This window comes from Prunus avium, chromosome 8, assembly GCF_965620075.1.
Source record: "Prunus avium chromosome 8, drPruAviu1.hap1.1, whole genome shotgun sequence".
NCBI classification, from domain to species: domain Eukaryota; kingdom Viridiplantae; phylum Streptophyta; class Magnoliopsida; order Rosales; family Rosaceae; genus Prunus; species Prunus avium.
In genome coordinates, this window is record NC_142291.1 from 36,252,603 (window position 1) to 36,269,435 (window position 16,833).

Below are 16,833 nucleotides of genomic sequence, written 5' to 3' on the forward strand. Positions count from 1 at the left end.
ACACTTTTTCATATAAAAAAATTAAAATTAAAAACAAAATCGGATAATAAGTCATATTTTTATAAAACACAACTACCCATTATCTTGTTCAATTCTAAAATAAAATTTAAAAAAAAAAACACAAATTGGCACATGAGTGAGTAAGGGGCTAGTTTTGAACAAAGTTACAAAGACATAGGAAGTAACTGGTCATTGTATTCAACATATGTAGGAGATCAAAATGGATCTAATAACAAGGTGAAAATAAATGAAATCAAAAGGGTCAGGTATTTTTTGGGTGGTAAAAAAAAAGAAAAAGATTTCATGTTCTTAATTTTGGCAAGTGAAAATGTTTTGATATCCCCCTCGGCCTGTTTCTTCTTCCTCATCGAACCCCAATCGAAGGAAAAAGCTTAGACAAAAATAAGTAATAAGACTATAGAAAATTAAAAGCACGTAATAATAAAAAGCCCAAAATGGACGTCCAATTTCTCTAAGCCCTCTTCTTTGTTCGTCTTCTTCCCCATGCGCACAGCCCACTATTCGCAGAGGTCGCATAGTCCCCAACACACCCCCAACAACGAAACATCAAACCGAAACCTAATAGAGGAAAATCCAAATACCAGTACACAGAAATCAGACACAGAGAGATAGAGAGAGAGAGAGAGAGTTTCATAGCGAGTCTAAGCAACCATTTCATGGCTGACATTTGGAGCGAGGTGTTGTGTTCTAGGGCAAATTCGGCCTTGTTTCAATTCTGAGCGTGTGCGCTGTTCAAAACCCTAGGAGAGAGAAATTAGGCGAAATTGAAGTCCTCACTGTCGTGCCCTAGCTCTCAATTTTGCTACCCTGTTCCCAATTTAAGGTATTTTTGTTGCTCTGTTGGTATTAGGTTTTTGCCCATGGAAACCCTAGAATTTAGAAATTAGGCATTCAGTTAGGGTTGAATGGAATTAGGGTTTCGTTCGTTGGGCAATTTGTGTGGAGTTGTCTTTCGTGTGTGATTGTGTAATGCATTGTGACTGAATGCTCGCGGTTTATAAGGTAAGTTTTGCTCTCTATGCCCTTATGGTATTGGCATGGGATTAAGAGCCAGAATTTGACGTTCCACACGGGGGATTGATTATGTTGTTTCTTTGAGTAGTATGCTAGTGGTTTTGAAACTGTAGTGGATATGTGTGAGGGTGCCCATGTGAGAATTCGAAGGAGGTCATTGGGCAAGCCTCTTGCATGCAATTGTTGCTCTTAGTCATAGCATTATTAGTGCCAAATCATATATGTTACAGTATCTTCGAGTAATGACTTACCATATTTTGGTCATCACTTTTTCATGTTCGTATTTTTTGACAGAATTCATTTTTCCTTTTCTGTTCTTAGCTACGTGAACTAGGTTTCATTTTTCAATTAGTGCTTGGTTTCGACCGGACGATATGCCACTAATGCAGTTTGTATTTGTATTCTGAGGTTCACAATAGTTCAGTAATGTAGCTGCTTATATTTATTGCCTTTAAATTCCCTTTCATTTTTTAGCGTCTCACAGACTCCTTAAAGATTGAAAACTGTGCTGCCCCATAATTTTGAATAGTGAACTACAAATCATTGATAAAATTTTTGTGGAAAATAGTTTTCTGAAAGATGGGGGAATAATGAGTTTATGATCGTGCTGAATTCACACCTTTTATTTATTTATATGTGATTGCTATATTAGTTTACATTTCTCCTCCTTTTTTTGGGGGCGGGGGAGGAATTGGACAGGTACAAAGAGTTCATTTTCTTATTTTCAAATTCTTCTTTAAATACTTATAATTTTTCTTTCCTCCTTCATCCTGTTGATATCTGGGAGGAACAGAACTATGGATAGATTTGATATAAGAATGCAACTGTGTTATGTTGTGCATATTTCATATGTACATTAGCGGGTTATCTTAGTAAATTGTAAGTTTGTCATTTGGGCTCTATAGGTGTTCAACAATGTACCTATCTTTGTGTCTGTCTGTGTCCATTGTGATATCGAGAATGGTGCTAATGCAAATCATGCTATACCTGTTTCTGCATTTGTTTAGAAGAACATCATAATTGAGATTGGTCAAATGCTTTTGTTTTGCTCTCTAAGAGAAAACCATTGTAGTACAAATCGTAGTAGTGAAGTGACAATTAAGCGTTGCCTCAAATATTTAGGTAATTTCCATTTATTGTTTAATATGATTAGGTCCAACTCTTAAGTCAGGCATGTGAACATCAGTGTGTGCTTGTGTTGGATGGTTGAGCGAATGAGGATTGTTTATTTCTAAAATAGCCGATGTCATTTGTCATCTGATGTAGTATTCATAGTATATATATATATGTATTCATACTATATATATATGTGTGTGTGTGTGTTTATTTTTTTTTTCTGCCGATTCTAATATATTATGTTCACATCTTATGTCCAAGTGAATCATTTTGCTGCTTGTGTTGACATTTTTGGTATGTTTAAGAACACTGTTTCTTGAGGGACTTATCTGTATTCTTATATGACTTTTTGATACCTGTTCTTTCAGTGAGTTTTATAGACTTTGGATTAGATGGGAGATTAAAGATTGCGGGCATTAAGGTCGGAATGCATGGATGTAGCTCAGGATCTGCTCTCCTAGTAAATGCAGAGGTTGATTCCATGGGTGGAGTGGTTGACGGCGGAATTGGTATTGGTTTGAAAACCTCTCCGCGCCGAGCAGCAATTGAGAAGGCTCAAGCAGAACTTAGGTATGATTTCTCATTTGTGTTTACCCCTCATCCCTTCCAACTTCTACTTTTGGATGTTTTCCCTGTCTACATGAGGTATATAATTAACTGTTATTTGCTGATAACAGACAGGAGTATGATGTGCGGGAGGAAAGAAGAAGGGAGCTAGAGTTTCTCGAGAAAGTATGGAAATTTGATCTTATGGTGGCTATTTATTTTTTGACTGCTTTATGTAGTGATTATCGCAACACTCTTACTTTCAGGGTGGCAATCCTTTGGACTTCAAACTTGGAAATGGAGCTTCTGTTAGTGTCCAGTCTACTTCACTTACTGATCAGCATCCAGAACAGTTTGTGACCAGGTAGTCTTTATTTTTATATAATTACATGATTTTTCAATTAACCGGCTAAAATCTCTTCATTTTTTCTTTTCTTATATCATGGCATGATCTCAGTGAAGCAAAAGGTAGTTTTGCATTGACTGCATCACCGCGTGGGGACTCTGTTGAAAGTAGTGGTCGACCAGAGGTTCCTACACTTTGTGAGCCCAATAGTGCTGATAATCTCTTACTATTTGATGGTGACAATGATGTGCCTGATGGGGAAAGGAATTCTATGCATCTTAGTAGAAGGAACAACATTGGTCCATCGGAACAGTCGTCCCAGATGGATGGGACTCAAAATGCCAAGGAATCTGAAGACTCTGCTATATTCCGCCCTTATGCTCGAAGGAACAGGTCCAGACCAAATCGTGATGGTACTCGATCAAATTCAATGGATATACAGGGTCGTGGTGGTCAGGGATCTTCTTTACCTGCTCGTGGGGGGTCAAAGGATCCGAAGAGGCTGATATCTGAAACAAACAACCAAAAGGACCAACCTCCTGTCGCTAGCCTAAAGTCTGTGAGTTCAAATGGTGATATCGCTCCCAAGATGGTAACTTGTGATAATCAGTTCGATATGGAATTGGAGGGGGTGCAGGCCCTTGAAATAGTTACTGGTCCAACGAAAGATAGTTCTGAAAGCAAATTGGATGTTACAACTCCTAAAAGTTTGAGAGAGAGCGAACACAGTCAACCATGTCAGGTTGATTCTCAGGAAGCGCCCATTGACGTTTGTGGGAGACCAGATGTTGTTGAAGAAAGGGAACCACCAGTATCATCTGTTCTTGAAGGTCTTCCTTGTGCGGCTACAACAAAGACTGAAAATGAAATCAGTTCTGCGCAGGTGAATGGGTTTAGCAATTCAAATAGAGAGAGTAAAAGTGTACCAAATGAAGTTCACGTTAGCAGCGCAGCCTTAGGCACAAAGGGTTTAGATTCAGAGTCTTCTTGCACCCAAACTAGTGTAGGATTAGATGTAAATAATGATAGTGACATATGTACTACTACAAGGAACACTGATAATGGAAATATTATCGAATCATCAGATGTTGATGGGGCACAAAATCTAGCTGGTGGTGAAATGGTACAAGAAGGTAATGAAACTAAAGCTGTTGACAGTGGTTGTATTGTTAATGATCACCAGGCTTCTGTTTGTCAAAACCACTCTGGCAATGGTGAAGTCAAAGTTGAGGAGGATATGAGTGAAAGTAGACCTGAGTTGCATAATGAAGCTAAGCTTCATTCAAACATTGAGGGAGAACAACCGAGTGACCGTACAATATCAGGAACTGATAAGAAAGTAGATGATGTGTTGGATAATAGTTCCAAAATCAACAAAGAGAACTCTCAGGGTCCTCAGGACTTATCTATGTTTGAGGTTCCTGAGACTGTATTGTCAGGGAGAGATACAGCTGCAGGTTCTGACTGTCAGACTCCAGGAGTTCACTTGAAAGTGATAGACAAGGCACATGAAGATTCTATACTGGAAGAGGCTCGGATTATAGAGGTTATTTCTCTCTTCCCCTGCAATTTATGATGTCTAATTTTACAAACTTTGAGGGAGCATCTTACTTACTCCATCAAATGTAATAACCAGGCTAAGCGTAAGAGGATTGCTGAATTAGCTGTTCGTTCTTTACCCTCGGAGAATCGCCGAAAGTCTCAGTGGGATTTTGTCCTCGAGGAAATGGCGTGGTTGGCAAATGATTTTGCACAGGCATGATATTGTGATTATACCCATATAGTTGAAGCTAACTAGTATTAACTATATCAATATTTTTAAAGTTTCCTAAACATTTTTGTTCAATTATTATGCATTTATAGGAGCGTCTTTGGAAGCTAACTGCTGCTTCTCAAATATGTCATCGTGTTGCTTCTACTTCTGGGTTGAGAATGGAAAAGCAGCATCAACATTGGGTGCTAAAGAAAGTGGCTCATGACTTGGCAAGGGCTGTCAAGCAATTTTGGCATTCAGCTGAGACCGTTTTGAATGGTGAAGATTCAAGTTCTTGTAAAAAAAACTGCAACTCCGATTTGGTTGGATCAATGAGTATTGATAGCAACGAAACTTCTAAAGCCAAGGATGGAGAATCTAATATGGTGCTGGTCATTTATCTGGACCTTTTTTTTAATGGTCTTTACTTCTGGTCAATTTAGTGCCTAGAAATCTTATGCTATTTAAATGGTTTGTTTCCCCTTATCTTTAGCATACGATAAGTGTTTAACTATGGGTCCATGTCTACTAGTCTAATGAACTTTTCTCGTTGATAGACAGCTTTGTTAGTTACTTTTCTCGTTGAACTCTTAGATGCTTACTTAGTTATAAACTAATCAGCTATAACCACAGAGAGGGCAGTAAAATGTGAGCAGAGAGTGTGAGTTTATGCCATTAAAAGAATAATCTGTCACCTTAAGCCTGGATCAGGTTATTTTCTCCCCCATGATCAAAGTTATTTTGAACTTGCTGAACCGTTGTTGTTCCTAGTTTTTCTGTGGATAGGGGTAGATCAAAGTACAGAAGTGTATTAAAGCTCTTGATGAATAATTCTCTTTTTTCAACATGCCTAGTGCCCTTAATAATGATTGGAGTTATACTGGGTTTATAGTTCCAAAAGAGGTTGCAAGATGCTTTGGTATCCTCTTGGAGAAAAAAATACTCACATGGATGTCTGAAGTTGAGTAATGTAACATTGCTTCATCTGTCTGAGGTGGGAATGGGTCCCCCAAATTTTGAAAATGTTGTTCATGATTCTAATTTGTATGTCACTGATGTTGTACTTATAGGCCAGAAGTTTTGAAAGTTTTTGTCTTACCTGCATGTGCCATATGTTGTTGATCTAAATAATGTTCATTGGCAGGAGCCAAGCAAAGATTTGGAGCCGCAATATTCCCGGAAAGATCTTGCACTATCTATGCAGGGATACGCAGTGAGATTTTTGAAGTATAACAACTCTCGGGTTCCTCTTCTTCAAGCACATGCACCTGCTACTCCTGAGAGAATGTCTGATTTAGGGATTACAGAAATGTCATGGGAGGATCACCTTACAGAGGTGTGATTAAGTTCTTTATGGTCTTTTTTGTTGAGTGAAGCTATCAATCTTGACATTGGTCACCCATCTCTCCATCTACTTTGCCCTCTCTCTCTCTCTCTCTCTCTCTCTCTCTCTAGGGCAAACTAAAGTCCTTTTATATATTAGTCATGGATTTGTGTGGGTCATTTGTTAAAAATGAGTTTATGCTTTGGCAGGAAAATCTCTTCTATGCAGTTCCCTCTGGCGCGATGGAAACCTACAGAAAATCAATTGAATCTCATTTGGTTCAGTTTGAGGTAAATGCAATGCCCATCAGTGTAACTGACATAGGTGCTTCCTGTTTATGGTTTCACAAAGGAATTGTTACATTTAAAAGGAGAATGATGGGGAATAAAATGTTCAGTGTGAATAAGTTGTCACCTGTCTATAACAGTACACCCAACTGTTTCAGTTGTTATAGGAATGTGTTTATATTTGGTATGATGTATGGTGTTATCATTATTGATTTGTGTTTTTTGTGGAAAGTTGCACATTATTGATTTGGTAATTGTTTGAATTCTTTTCTTTTTTTGGTTATCATTGCTGATTTAGTGACCTAAAAATTTCAGAGAAGTAGCAGTAGCATGCAAGAGGAGGTTGATACATCTATGTATGATGCTGGAGCAGGTACAAGCTTAGACTATTTTGATATTAGTATCACCAACTTGAGTTTATGTTTGTTTTTATTTTCTTAGCGAATCCTGTGCTCATTAAATTTACATTTTAATTCTCAGAGTATAGTTTTCAAGAGGCTGCATATGATGAGGATGAAGGAGAAACGAGCACCTATTATTTGCCTGGAGCATTTGAAGGTAGCAAGTCCTCAAAATCTAACCAGAAAAAGCGAAGGAACTTGAAGATATATGCTTCTAGGTCGTATGAAGCAGGTGCCGATTTGCCTTTTGCACAATGCACGTCTGCAACTCAACAGTCCATGTTTATGGGGAAAAGGCCTGCTAGTCTCAACGTTGGTTCTATTCCAACAAAACGCATGCGCACTGCTTCCAGGCAGAGGGTAGTTGGTCCATTTGGTGGTGGAGCTACTGGGAGTAATGTTCAGGCACAGATGAAGACAGATGCTTCAAGTGGAGATACTAATTCTTTTCAGGATGATCAGAGTACTTTGCATGGCGGATCTCAGTTCCAGAAAAGTGTGGAGGTTGAGTCTGCTGGGGACTTTGAGAAACAGTTGCCCTATGACTATGCAGAAACATCAATGAAACCTAAAAAGAAGAAGAAGGCAAAACATCTGGTACATAAAATACTCATATTTCAACTGGATAATAATATGGAAGGATCTTTAGTTCTTTTACATTAATCACTGGTTAAGTTGCTTGTATTCTTTATGGTTGCAGGGTTCTACATATGATCAAGGATGGCAGCTGGATTCTGCTATTCTTAATGAACAGGTATTTAGTAAAGTTGTTAGATATGATATGGGTCTGCTATTCGTAATAATTTTTTTAATCTTTATTTACAAGTTATTTTCATTGTGTTTTCTATTCTATGTAAGCTTGGTCTACAATTTTTTTAGTCTGAATGTCATTCTCTCTCAGTTAAGTGTTGCATTGCATTCTATGAATTATATTCTAAAGTGGCAAGCAAATAACTGATGGTCCCTTAAATTAGCAGAGGGATCATTCGAAAAAGAGATTGGAGAGTCATCATTTTGAACCGAACGGAACAATCGGTAACTCTCTCCAGTGTGATATTTGTTTTAGCATTTGATTTGAGAATGCACTTGCTGTTCTTCTCATTTTCATTTTGAACTGTGTTTCTTTAGGTTTATATGGGCAACATATTGCCAAGAAGCCGAAGATATTAAAACAATCTTTGGATAATACTTATGACAGTATTACTCCAATTGCTGGGTCCATTCCTTCACCAGTGGCATCCCAAATGAGTAATATGTCCAATACCAGTAAATTTATTAAGTTGATTGGTGGTCGAGACAGGGGACGGAAAACTAAATCACTAAAGGTACTCTTTGGTGGTACCCTGTTTGACAGTGTACTAACACTTGACCCCCCGTGTTGTGCTGTTTTTATTTTACCATGTCCACTTATACCGTCAATGTGCATTTAAACTTTTTGCAGATGTCTGTTGGGCAGGCAGGTTCTGCAGGTCCATGGTCCCTATTTGAAGATCAGGTTAATATGTTATTGATTTCTTTCTCAAATTTTTCTTTCTTCCATTGATATAGAGGTACCAATAATTACCCAAAATTTACTGTTTTTGTTACCTTAGGCACTTGTTGTTCTTGTACATGATATGGGCCCAAATTGGGAATTTATAAGTGATGCCATCAACAGTACTCTGCAGTTAAAGGTTAGTATAATTGTTGGAGCACCTTTGTTTTCTTATTGTCTATTGTGAGGATGACCTGTGTGCGTTTCAAGACAGTCTCAAGCACTTCTATAAATTAAACTTGTTTTTGAAGTGTTGGTTTTTGTAGTCTTATGTCTTGAGTGTTGCTCTCGTTGACCTTGTATTGTGCAGTTTATTTTTCGCCAGCCTAAAGAATGCAAGGAGCGTCACAAAATATTAATGGATATGAATGCTGGTGATGGGGCTGATAGCGCTGAAGATTCAGGATCTTCTCAGCCTTATCCGTCTACAATACCGGGCATTCCCAAGGCAAGAGTGTGTTCTTTAAAGTACAAGTTTACCTCATATTTGTTCATGTTCAGCATGATAAACCTACATATATCAGTTTAATCTTACTTTTGTTTGCTGGTGTTTCTGCATATCATGCAGGGCAGTGCCAGACAATTATTTGAACGCTTGAAAACCCCAATGGAAGAGGACACTCTGAAATCTCATTTTGAGAAAATAATTAAGATTGGTCAGAAGCATCACTATCGGAGGAGTCAGGTTTGTGAAAATTAAATATAGATTTGTTGAATATGTGCAGATCCTATTGCAGTGGCTCGATTTTGGTCAATTTTGCTATCAGTGTCTCTGTAGCTTGCCCATCCTTACGATCAGAAATATTCTACCTTTCCACAAAGGCAAAATCTTTTTACAGTAATTAATGTTGGAATCTTCCACTATTTGTTACAGCATGATTGCATTGATTTTTGTTTCTGTGTCTTTGCCATATAAGATTTTATGGTTGGATGACATGCTACATTTGAGATGATAATCCTTTTGTGCTCTGACCTGGTGGTTCTTGATATTGTCATCCTGTAGAACTAACTGTTTTTATCCATAGGATTAGGTTGGTAAGATTGAGCAGTATCGTAGCTTCTTAAACTAATATATGATGATAGAGTGTTGTCAATTTCCTGTTAATGATCTGAGTTTGAACAAAATAGATTTCTCGACCCAACTCAAAGTATTTGTGAGTAACAGGCTTAGTTGGGTTCAGTTGAAACTTGAAATAAAGTATTGTTTAGATGTTGAGGAGAATGCACACTACATGATTGAGACCCGGAAGCAGTTTAAGTACACCATTTTTTCTCTTATATGTTGCTATATGTATACTCGAACTCCTTCCTGAATCCTAACAATAATTCTTTGTGATTGTGTATTTGTGAAGAATGATAACCAGGATCCGAAACAAGTAACAACAGTCCACAATTCTCATGTTATTGCCCTCTCCCAAGTCTGTCCAAATAACCTGAATGGAGGTCTTCTAACGTAAGTTCTGGTTCTTGGATTTGATAGTACTTTCTGCTATTTAATCAAGTCATTGTTGATTATTCGTTCATCTATGTCAGTATGTTATCATATCTTTTCTTCATTTTCTTGCTCATATGCGTATTTCTCTTCTGTGACTGTAATATAAGTATTTGGGTTTTTATCTGTGAAGCCCCCTTGATCTATGTGATGCCCCTTCACCAAGCTCAGATGTTCTTGGGTATCAAGGTTCTCATGCTAGTGGTCTAGCAATGTCAAATCAGAGCCCTATAGGGTCATTACTTCCTTCTGGGGCAAATGCCTCACTACAGGGATCTTCTGGTGTGGTTCTTGGCAGCAACTTGTCCTCACCGTCTGGCCCACCTAGTGCCAATGTCAGGTAGTGTCTGTTTGGGTTTGGGTTTGTTATTGTGACCTTGATTTACATTTTTCGTTTATAAGATTGATCTTACATGTCATTATTCATGGTACAGGGACAGTAGATACAGTGGTCCAAGAGCATCATCTTTACCAGTTGATGAGCAGCAAAGAATGCAACACTACAATCAAATGTTGTCTGGTAGAAACATTCAGCAGTCCAGCTTGTCTGTACCTGGAGCTCTTGCGGGAACTGATCGTGGAGTTCGTTTGGTACCTGGTGCAAATGGTATGGGCATGATGTGTGGGGTGAATAGAGGCATGCCGATGTCAAGGCCTGGGTTTCAGGGAATGACTTCCTCATCTATGCTGAATTCTGGGAGTATGCTTTCATCCAGTATGGTGGGGATACCAAGCCCTGTAAATATGCACTCTGGAGCTGGTTCTGGTCAGGGAAACTTGATGTTAAGACCTCGCGATGCTTTGCACATGATGCGGGTGAGTTATTGACACTTAGTGTGTTGCTATGTGCACTTGCCATTGATTGCAAAGATAATATCAAATGGTTCTTAGCCTATGATGCCTTCCTCCTCTAGGATCAAAGTTTTGCAGGTTGAGATAAAAATGTACTGAAGTTGCAATCTGTTCATTTTTTAAATCTGATTATTTTGTTCAATTTTTTCCTGCCACTTTGGGAGTGTGAAGTTGAAGAAGGAAGGCTAAGATCACATATGCCAAATTGCATAATGTCAACCATGTTTGTTACTTTTATCTGATTGTCTTTTTTTATTCCCACCACTTTAGGGGTGGTAAGGGGAGGAAGAACGGGGGAAGAAAGGGGGAAGAAAGGGGTAGGTTTGTCTTTTGGGTGTTTAATGTTGGTTACTTTCAGTTTGTTGGTTCTCTGCCTCTTGTCTGTTGTTTGTAACAAAATGCGTCCTGAAGTCTGAAATTGTCGCATGTGTACGTTTGATTTACTTAGGTTTAATGACCTGCTGGGTAGTGGATCCCAACTAGAACATAAGTAAGTTTCATGGATTAAAAGTTAAAATCTTAGCCCTCGCCCTCTCTAAGCTTGTGTTAGCGGGCTTCCGCACTAAATTGATTTAGTGTTCCTCTCGATTTTAAAATAATCTCTTTCCATTTCACTGCTTTTCTAGATTGCCATTCTCAGCGGACACTTTTGATAAGAACTTTTTATTGTTTCATTTTCCCCCTCAGTAGTTTCTGTGTTCCGCTTGTAATTGTCCTGATCTACCAAGGCTTTATGTTTGACTGAGTTTTTCTGTCATAGCCTGGGCATAATCCGGAGCATCAAAGGCAACTTATGGTTCCAGAGCTTCAGATGCAGGTTACACAAGGGAATGGCCAAGGTATTGCTCCATTCAATGGGTTGAGTTCTGGTTTTCCTAATCAGACAACTCCACCATCTGTTCAAACATATCCAGGTCATGCCCAGCAGCAACATCAGGTATCCCCACAGCAGTCTCATGCACTCAGTAGTCCTCATCACCCTCATCTTCAAGGCCCCAATCACGGTACGGGGCCGCAGCAGCAAGCCTATGCCATCCGTATTGCGAAAGAGAGGCAGCTGCAGCAACAACGGTATTTGCAACAACAGCAGCAGCAGCAGCAGCAGCAACATCAGCAGCAGTTTGCTGCATCTAATTCCTTGGTGCCACATGTCCAGACACAGCCCCAACTTCCCATTTCATCAACTTTGCAAAATAATTCCCAAATTCAGTCTCAAACTTCACCTCACCCAGTATCTCTGTCCCCTATGACTCCGTCTTCCCCGATGACTCCCATATCATCCCAGCAGCAACAGAAACATCACCTGCCGCTGCATGGGCTTAGCCGGAATCCTGGTGCAGTTGGGATGACCAGTCAGATGGGGAAGCAACGACAAAGACAACCCCAGCAGCACCATCTTCAACAATCTGGCAGGCACCACCCTCAACAGCGGCAACTTGCCCAGTCTCAGCAGCAGGCTAAACTTTCAAAGGGAATGGGAAGAGGGAATTCAATGTTGCATCAGAACCTCTCCATTGATCCTGCGAACCTCTCCATTGATCCTTCTCATCTGAATGGGCTTCCAATGCCTCCAGGAAGCCAAGCTCTTGAGAAAGGAGAACAGATCATGCAGTTGATGCAAGGTCAAGGTGCATATTCCGGGTCTGGCATGAATTCTGGCTTGAATCCAGTAACATCGAAGCCATTGGTCCCACAATCACCAAACCATTCTCAGTTGCCGCAAAAGTTACTTTCTAGCTCACCTACTCCTTCATCAAAGCAACTCCAGCAAATGCCTTCTCATTCTGATAACAGCACTCAAGGCCAGGTTCCGCCAGTTCCCTCTGGTAATACAATATCAGCTTCACATCAAGCTGTCTCCCCATCAATTAAGGGTTCCAACCAGCAGCAGCTGCAGTCGCAGCAACAGGCACAACAACAGAAGCAAGCTAATCAGACTCAGACTTATGTTCAGAGAGTGCTCCAGCAGAATCGTCAAGTAAATTTAGAGATTCCAAACAAGTCTCAAAATGATCTAGCTCAGGTTGATGAGCAACCTGTCAATGGCACTTCACAGGTGGGTGTGAGCATGGCAATTCCTCAGTCCAGTATTGATTCATCTAATGTAGTACCAGTTCCTTCTGCCATAACTCCTCAGTGGAAATCATCAGAACCAGTGTATGATTCTAACATGTCAAATTCAACCACTCAAGTGGGTCCGATTGGGAGCCCACAACTAACAAATTCATCTGGGAATGAGCCTGTGCCACCTATCAGTCAAGGGTTAGGCCCTAGACAGTTATCTGGTAGCTTGCCCTCTCATGGGCATAATGTTGGAGCACAGTGGCAGCAACAGCAGCAGCAGCTACTGCAACAGTCTCCTTCGCTGCCATCCCCATCCCAACAGCATCATCAACAACAAGAACAGCAGCAGCAGGAACAACAGTCACCCCAACATCAATTGCCTCTGCAACAGCAGTCTCAAAAGCAAATGCAGCATCTGCAAGCAGGGCAAGGAAGTTTGTATATGATGACTGGTAATTCAAAACCAGAATGAATGATTCTAAGGAATTGAGCAGCCGCAGCAACCGGTCCTGCCAGGGTTGGATCCGCATGCCCTTGGTACAGTGGTGTACAGGTTAGTTACTATTTAATTTCATGTTGTATATCCATAATATTAGCATCATATTCATGAAAGAAGAAATTGATTGCTTTTCTCCTTTTCAAATCAATTCTTAAAAGCTTTTGTACCCCTTTTTTGGTTGTTTTCTTATTGTCTTTCTTCATAGTAAGATTCGACTTTGAATTCACTGTTGCAGAGTATTATTGCATGGGTGCTAGGCTGCCGTTTCATATTTTGTGTTTTGTGCAAACAATTTTTGGGTTGTCTAATATATATATATATTTGTGGGATTTAAAGGAGTGATGTATTTCTATCTAAAAGGTATCTGATTCTAGGGTTGGGTTTGGTGCAGATGAAGCTGATTATTCCATAAGGGCATCAACAGGAAGAGCTGGTCATGGTATTTGCAGGTTTTGTTAAAAATTTAGCTAAACTAGTGAAGTGATGTTGCAAAGGCATTTTCCTTTTGTTTTTGGAAAAATCTTGTAAATTACCACTGGTCTAGAGCTCTGGGAAGATAGAGACTGATATAGAGGTACGTGTACAGAGGTCTCTTATCTTTCCTTTTTCTAGTGCCTGTTTCTTTTAATTTTTTTCCCTTATTTTTTTTTTTGTTTATTTTCCTTGGTCTCCCCGCAAATTTGTGGAGGGTGGCCCTATTTCTTTTTGCCCCAGTAGATTAGCGCATGTATTAGTACCCTTTCAGATTAAGGGGGTTGCAATCATTTTTATGGGCAAAAGCCTTTTGCAAATCTTGTGAATATTTAGATGTCTGATGTAATACATTGGTCAATGGGATTAGAAAATATCAATCATCTGTGACTGCCATGTGCTACCTGGAATTACTGTAACTTGTAACGGTTCTCAGTCTTATAATGCAACGAGTCTTGATAGCTCATCCATATCTGATGTTTTTATAAAGGCGGAAGCATCTGCAACGCCAATTATTTTCTGTTTTGAACATAGTGCTGGAAACTCTGCCTGAAAAAGAAAAAACAGTCGGGACTTGGCAGCGCCATTATATCTCATGTTTGATTTCAGTTACTAACTTTCAGTATTGATGCCGGTTCTTGTTAGACTCATTCCTTGGAGATTTGTATATATGTTTGAGAGAATACTCATAAGTAGATAATGTTTTCCTTTCCTTTATTTTTCAAGCCATCGATGGTCCGTCACATGAGGCATTGAAGAGGGTATCTTTTGCTCATACTGACCAAGAACTTTTACAGACAGCCTGCTATTTGTTTGGTAGCCTTTAAAGATAGGAAACAAAAGAGGAGCTTTGGGGCCCAAATTCTAAGTCATAATTTTACTCTTATCAGCCAAGCCTTTTTGGTTAAAAATGGAAATATTTAGTCTTGAAAAATTAAAAAGTACAATCTTTCACCACCCTCTTTGTCTTGGACACAGCCCATAGGCTAGTCACTGTTTCAAATCTCAATTGTAAAAGAAAGCCAGAAGGTAAACAGCAGTAGTCTCTGATATGTGCTTTCACTTCCTAACCATAGTTTTCTTAGAATTCAAGGAGCCCTAGGTCGGGTCCCGCGGCAGGGAGGGAGTGATATGCCTAAAAGAAGCAACATGAAATCTTTAACAAACCTTTCAAGGAGACAGATTCACATGCATTGTGAGAGCCATGGCCAATAAATGTGCTAAAAATAACCAAGCAAGTGCTTCTCTGGTTTGACCAATGTGCAAGGACGTGGGCTAAAAGAATGCATCACATCAACTCTTTGGGCAGGGGTCTTTAACAAGCAAGCATATTATGATACTAGAGAAAGGAAAATAGAAAGAAGAAAGGCAAATAGTTAGATTGGTCCCAAAACCCTAAAATGGGATACTCAATTATGGTCAAGCAACCAAGAACACAAGCAAACCAGAAGCTACTTATAGCAAAATTAAGCATAACAACTAGAACATTAAACTTAAGGCTGAATTTGAAGCCAATCATTCCCAAGGTTTCTGATCAAAGCATGAAAATTTATTAGCTATGCTAGGAAAACTACCACTAGAACTAGAATAATAACAATTGCACATAATGGGATTGAATCCCTCAACAAATTAGACCCAGAACTATTCTACAAATTCTGGGTTTCAACTGTCAACTATACAAATCCAATGGAACAACAACACAGCTAAAAAGATCATAAGTTTACAACAAAAAATAAAGATTGAACCTTCAAAACAGATTAACTTGATAATGAGCAACAAATCATCATGATTAGCTACTCAACTTGTTGGTAGAAGAGCCAAAGGCCTTGTCAATGGAGTCAACAATCTTTTGCTGGGATTGCAGAATCATATCAATCCTCCTCTTCTCCATCTCCAATCTACACCTCTCTGTTTCCTTCATGATCTCCATCCTCGTGTTCTCAACCCCAATGAACCTATTCGCAAAAGCCCTAATTTCGTCTGCTAATTCCACAGCCATCTCTCCCCCCATCTGGGGCGGCTCCACCACATCGCCATTGTAGCCACCGCCACCGTCCACCGCGTCTCTCGATCTCTTGGCTGCCGCTGCCATCGCCGCTGTGTCCTGCCAAAACGAGGCTTGTCCTCCAGAAAACCTATTCACAATCGTGGGCCTCCGTAGTATGTAATCAATACTCCGCACCTTACTGGAATTCTCCTCATCATCATCCTCACCATCAACATCAACGCCATGACGCTGCGCTTCTTCTTCTTCTTCTTCATCTGGCTGATATGGCATCACAGCCATGGGTCTGGAGGAGATGGGCATGGGCCCGCGCTCCAAGCTCTCCATGAGCTCGAAGAAGGGCCAACGCGATCTCGACCCGGGCCGGAGGCGCTTCTTCAGTGTACGGTGCCGTTGCCGGAGCTTCTCCATCTTGTGACGGCACTGAGTGGCGGTCTTCGACTGCTCAGCGTGCTCGTAGCCGCATCGAGCCGCCACCGTCACCGCCACCTCCTCCCATTGGCTCGACTTGAGCGGACCTCTTCTCAGCTTGTACCACATTTCCTGGTAGGCCCGGATCATCTGCACCGTCTCTTCGTGCGTCCATGGCAGAGGCTGGGCCTTCTTGGTGGAGACTGGCGAGGCAGGGACCGAGGCCGAGGCTGAGGCCGTGGGCGAGGGCGGGGGTGGTGTGGACATTGTTCTGATGTCTAGGGTTAGGGTTTGATGGGAATTGGGGGATTTTGTGTTGAGTTTTGTGGAGGTGGTGGTGGCGGTGACGGTGGTGGTTATGGTTGAGAGAGGGTTGATTTTGGGTGGGGGCCTTTTAAGTTTAAGTCAATGGATCCGAACCCGTATTTGACATTTTAAAAACAGTATTTGGGCTTTATTTGTACGGAACGACCCGCAATTCGAACCCGAAGTTAAACAAGTGCAACGTCAAATGATTGAATATTTTTTTTTCCAAGGTCAAATGATTGAATTGGATTGGATGTATAATATGATTCAAGTTCTATGTGGGGCCCCATATTGAGATTTTAATTTATACATTTTTGTTTTTGTATTAATTTTGTATTTTCTACATTACTGATTTTTTTACATGATGTTACATTTACTTATGTTGCGTGTA

The 16,833-nt window shown here is 40.1% G+C and overlaps 2 protein-coding genes across 5 annotated transcripts; one reads left to right on the plus strand and one right to left on the minus strand.

The window, feature by feature from the left end:
* The first annotated feature begins 422 nt into the window (after positions 1-422).
* LOC110770670 (chromatin modification-related protein EAF1 B) lies at positions 423-14,133 on the plus strand. Of its 4 annotated transcripts, XM_021974868.2 has the most exons (24): positions 423-844; positions 2,520-2,721; positions 2,829-2,883; positions 2,964-3,061; positions 3,155-4,589; positions 4,680-4,799; positions 4,907-5,182; positions 5,941-6,132; positions 6,330-6,410; positions 6,723-6,780; positions 6,888-7,405; positions 7,509-7,562; positions 7,783-7,843; positions 7,937-8,133; positions 8,250-8,303; positions 8,401-8,481; positions 8,653-8,790; positions 8,911-9,027; positions 9,695-9,795; positions 9,968-10,174; positions 10,269-10,650; positions 11,447-11,525; positions 11,601-13,303; positions 13,641-14,133. In XM_021974868.2, exons 2-23 carry the CDS (start codon positions 2,579-2,581, stop codon positions 13,220-13,222), a joined length of 6,069 nt encoding a protein of 2,022 aa, XP_021830560.2. In that variant the 5' UTR covers positions 423-844; positions 2,520-2,578; the 3' UTR covers positions 13,223-13,303; positions 13,641-14,133. The 4 variants fall into 4 exon arrangements, with proteins under 4 accessions (XP_021830560.2, XP_021830557.2, XP_021830559.2 ...); XM_021974865.2 differs by having other exon boundaries at positions 424-844; positions 11,447-13,303; XM_021974867.2 differs by having other exon boundaries at positions 424-844; positions 7,786-7,843; positions 11,447-13,303.
* Positions 14,134-15,279: 1,146 nt separating this feature from the next.
* LOC110770671 (Homeodomain-like superfamily protein) lies at positions 15,280-16,649 on the minus strand. Its single transcript, XM_021974869.2, has one exon. It carries the CDS (start codon positions 16,401-16,403, stop codon positions 15,510-15,512), a length of 894 nt encoding a protein of 297 aa, XP_021830561.2. The 5' UTR covers positions 16,404-16,649; the 3' UTR covers positions 15,280-15,509.
* Positions 16,650-16,833: the final 184 nt, after the last annotated feature.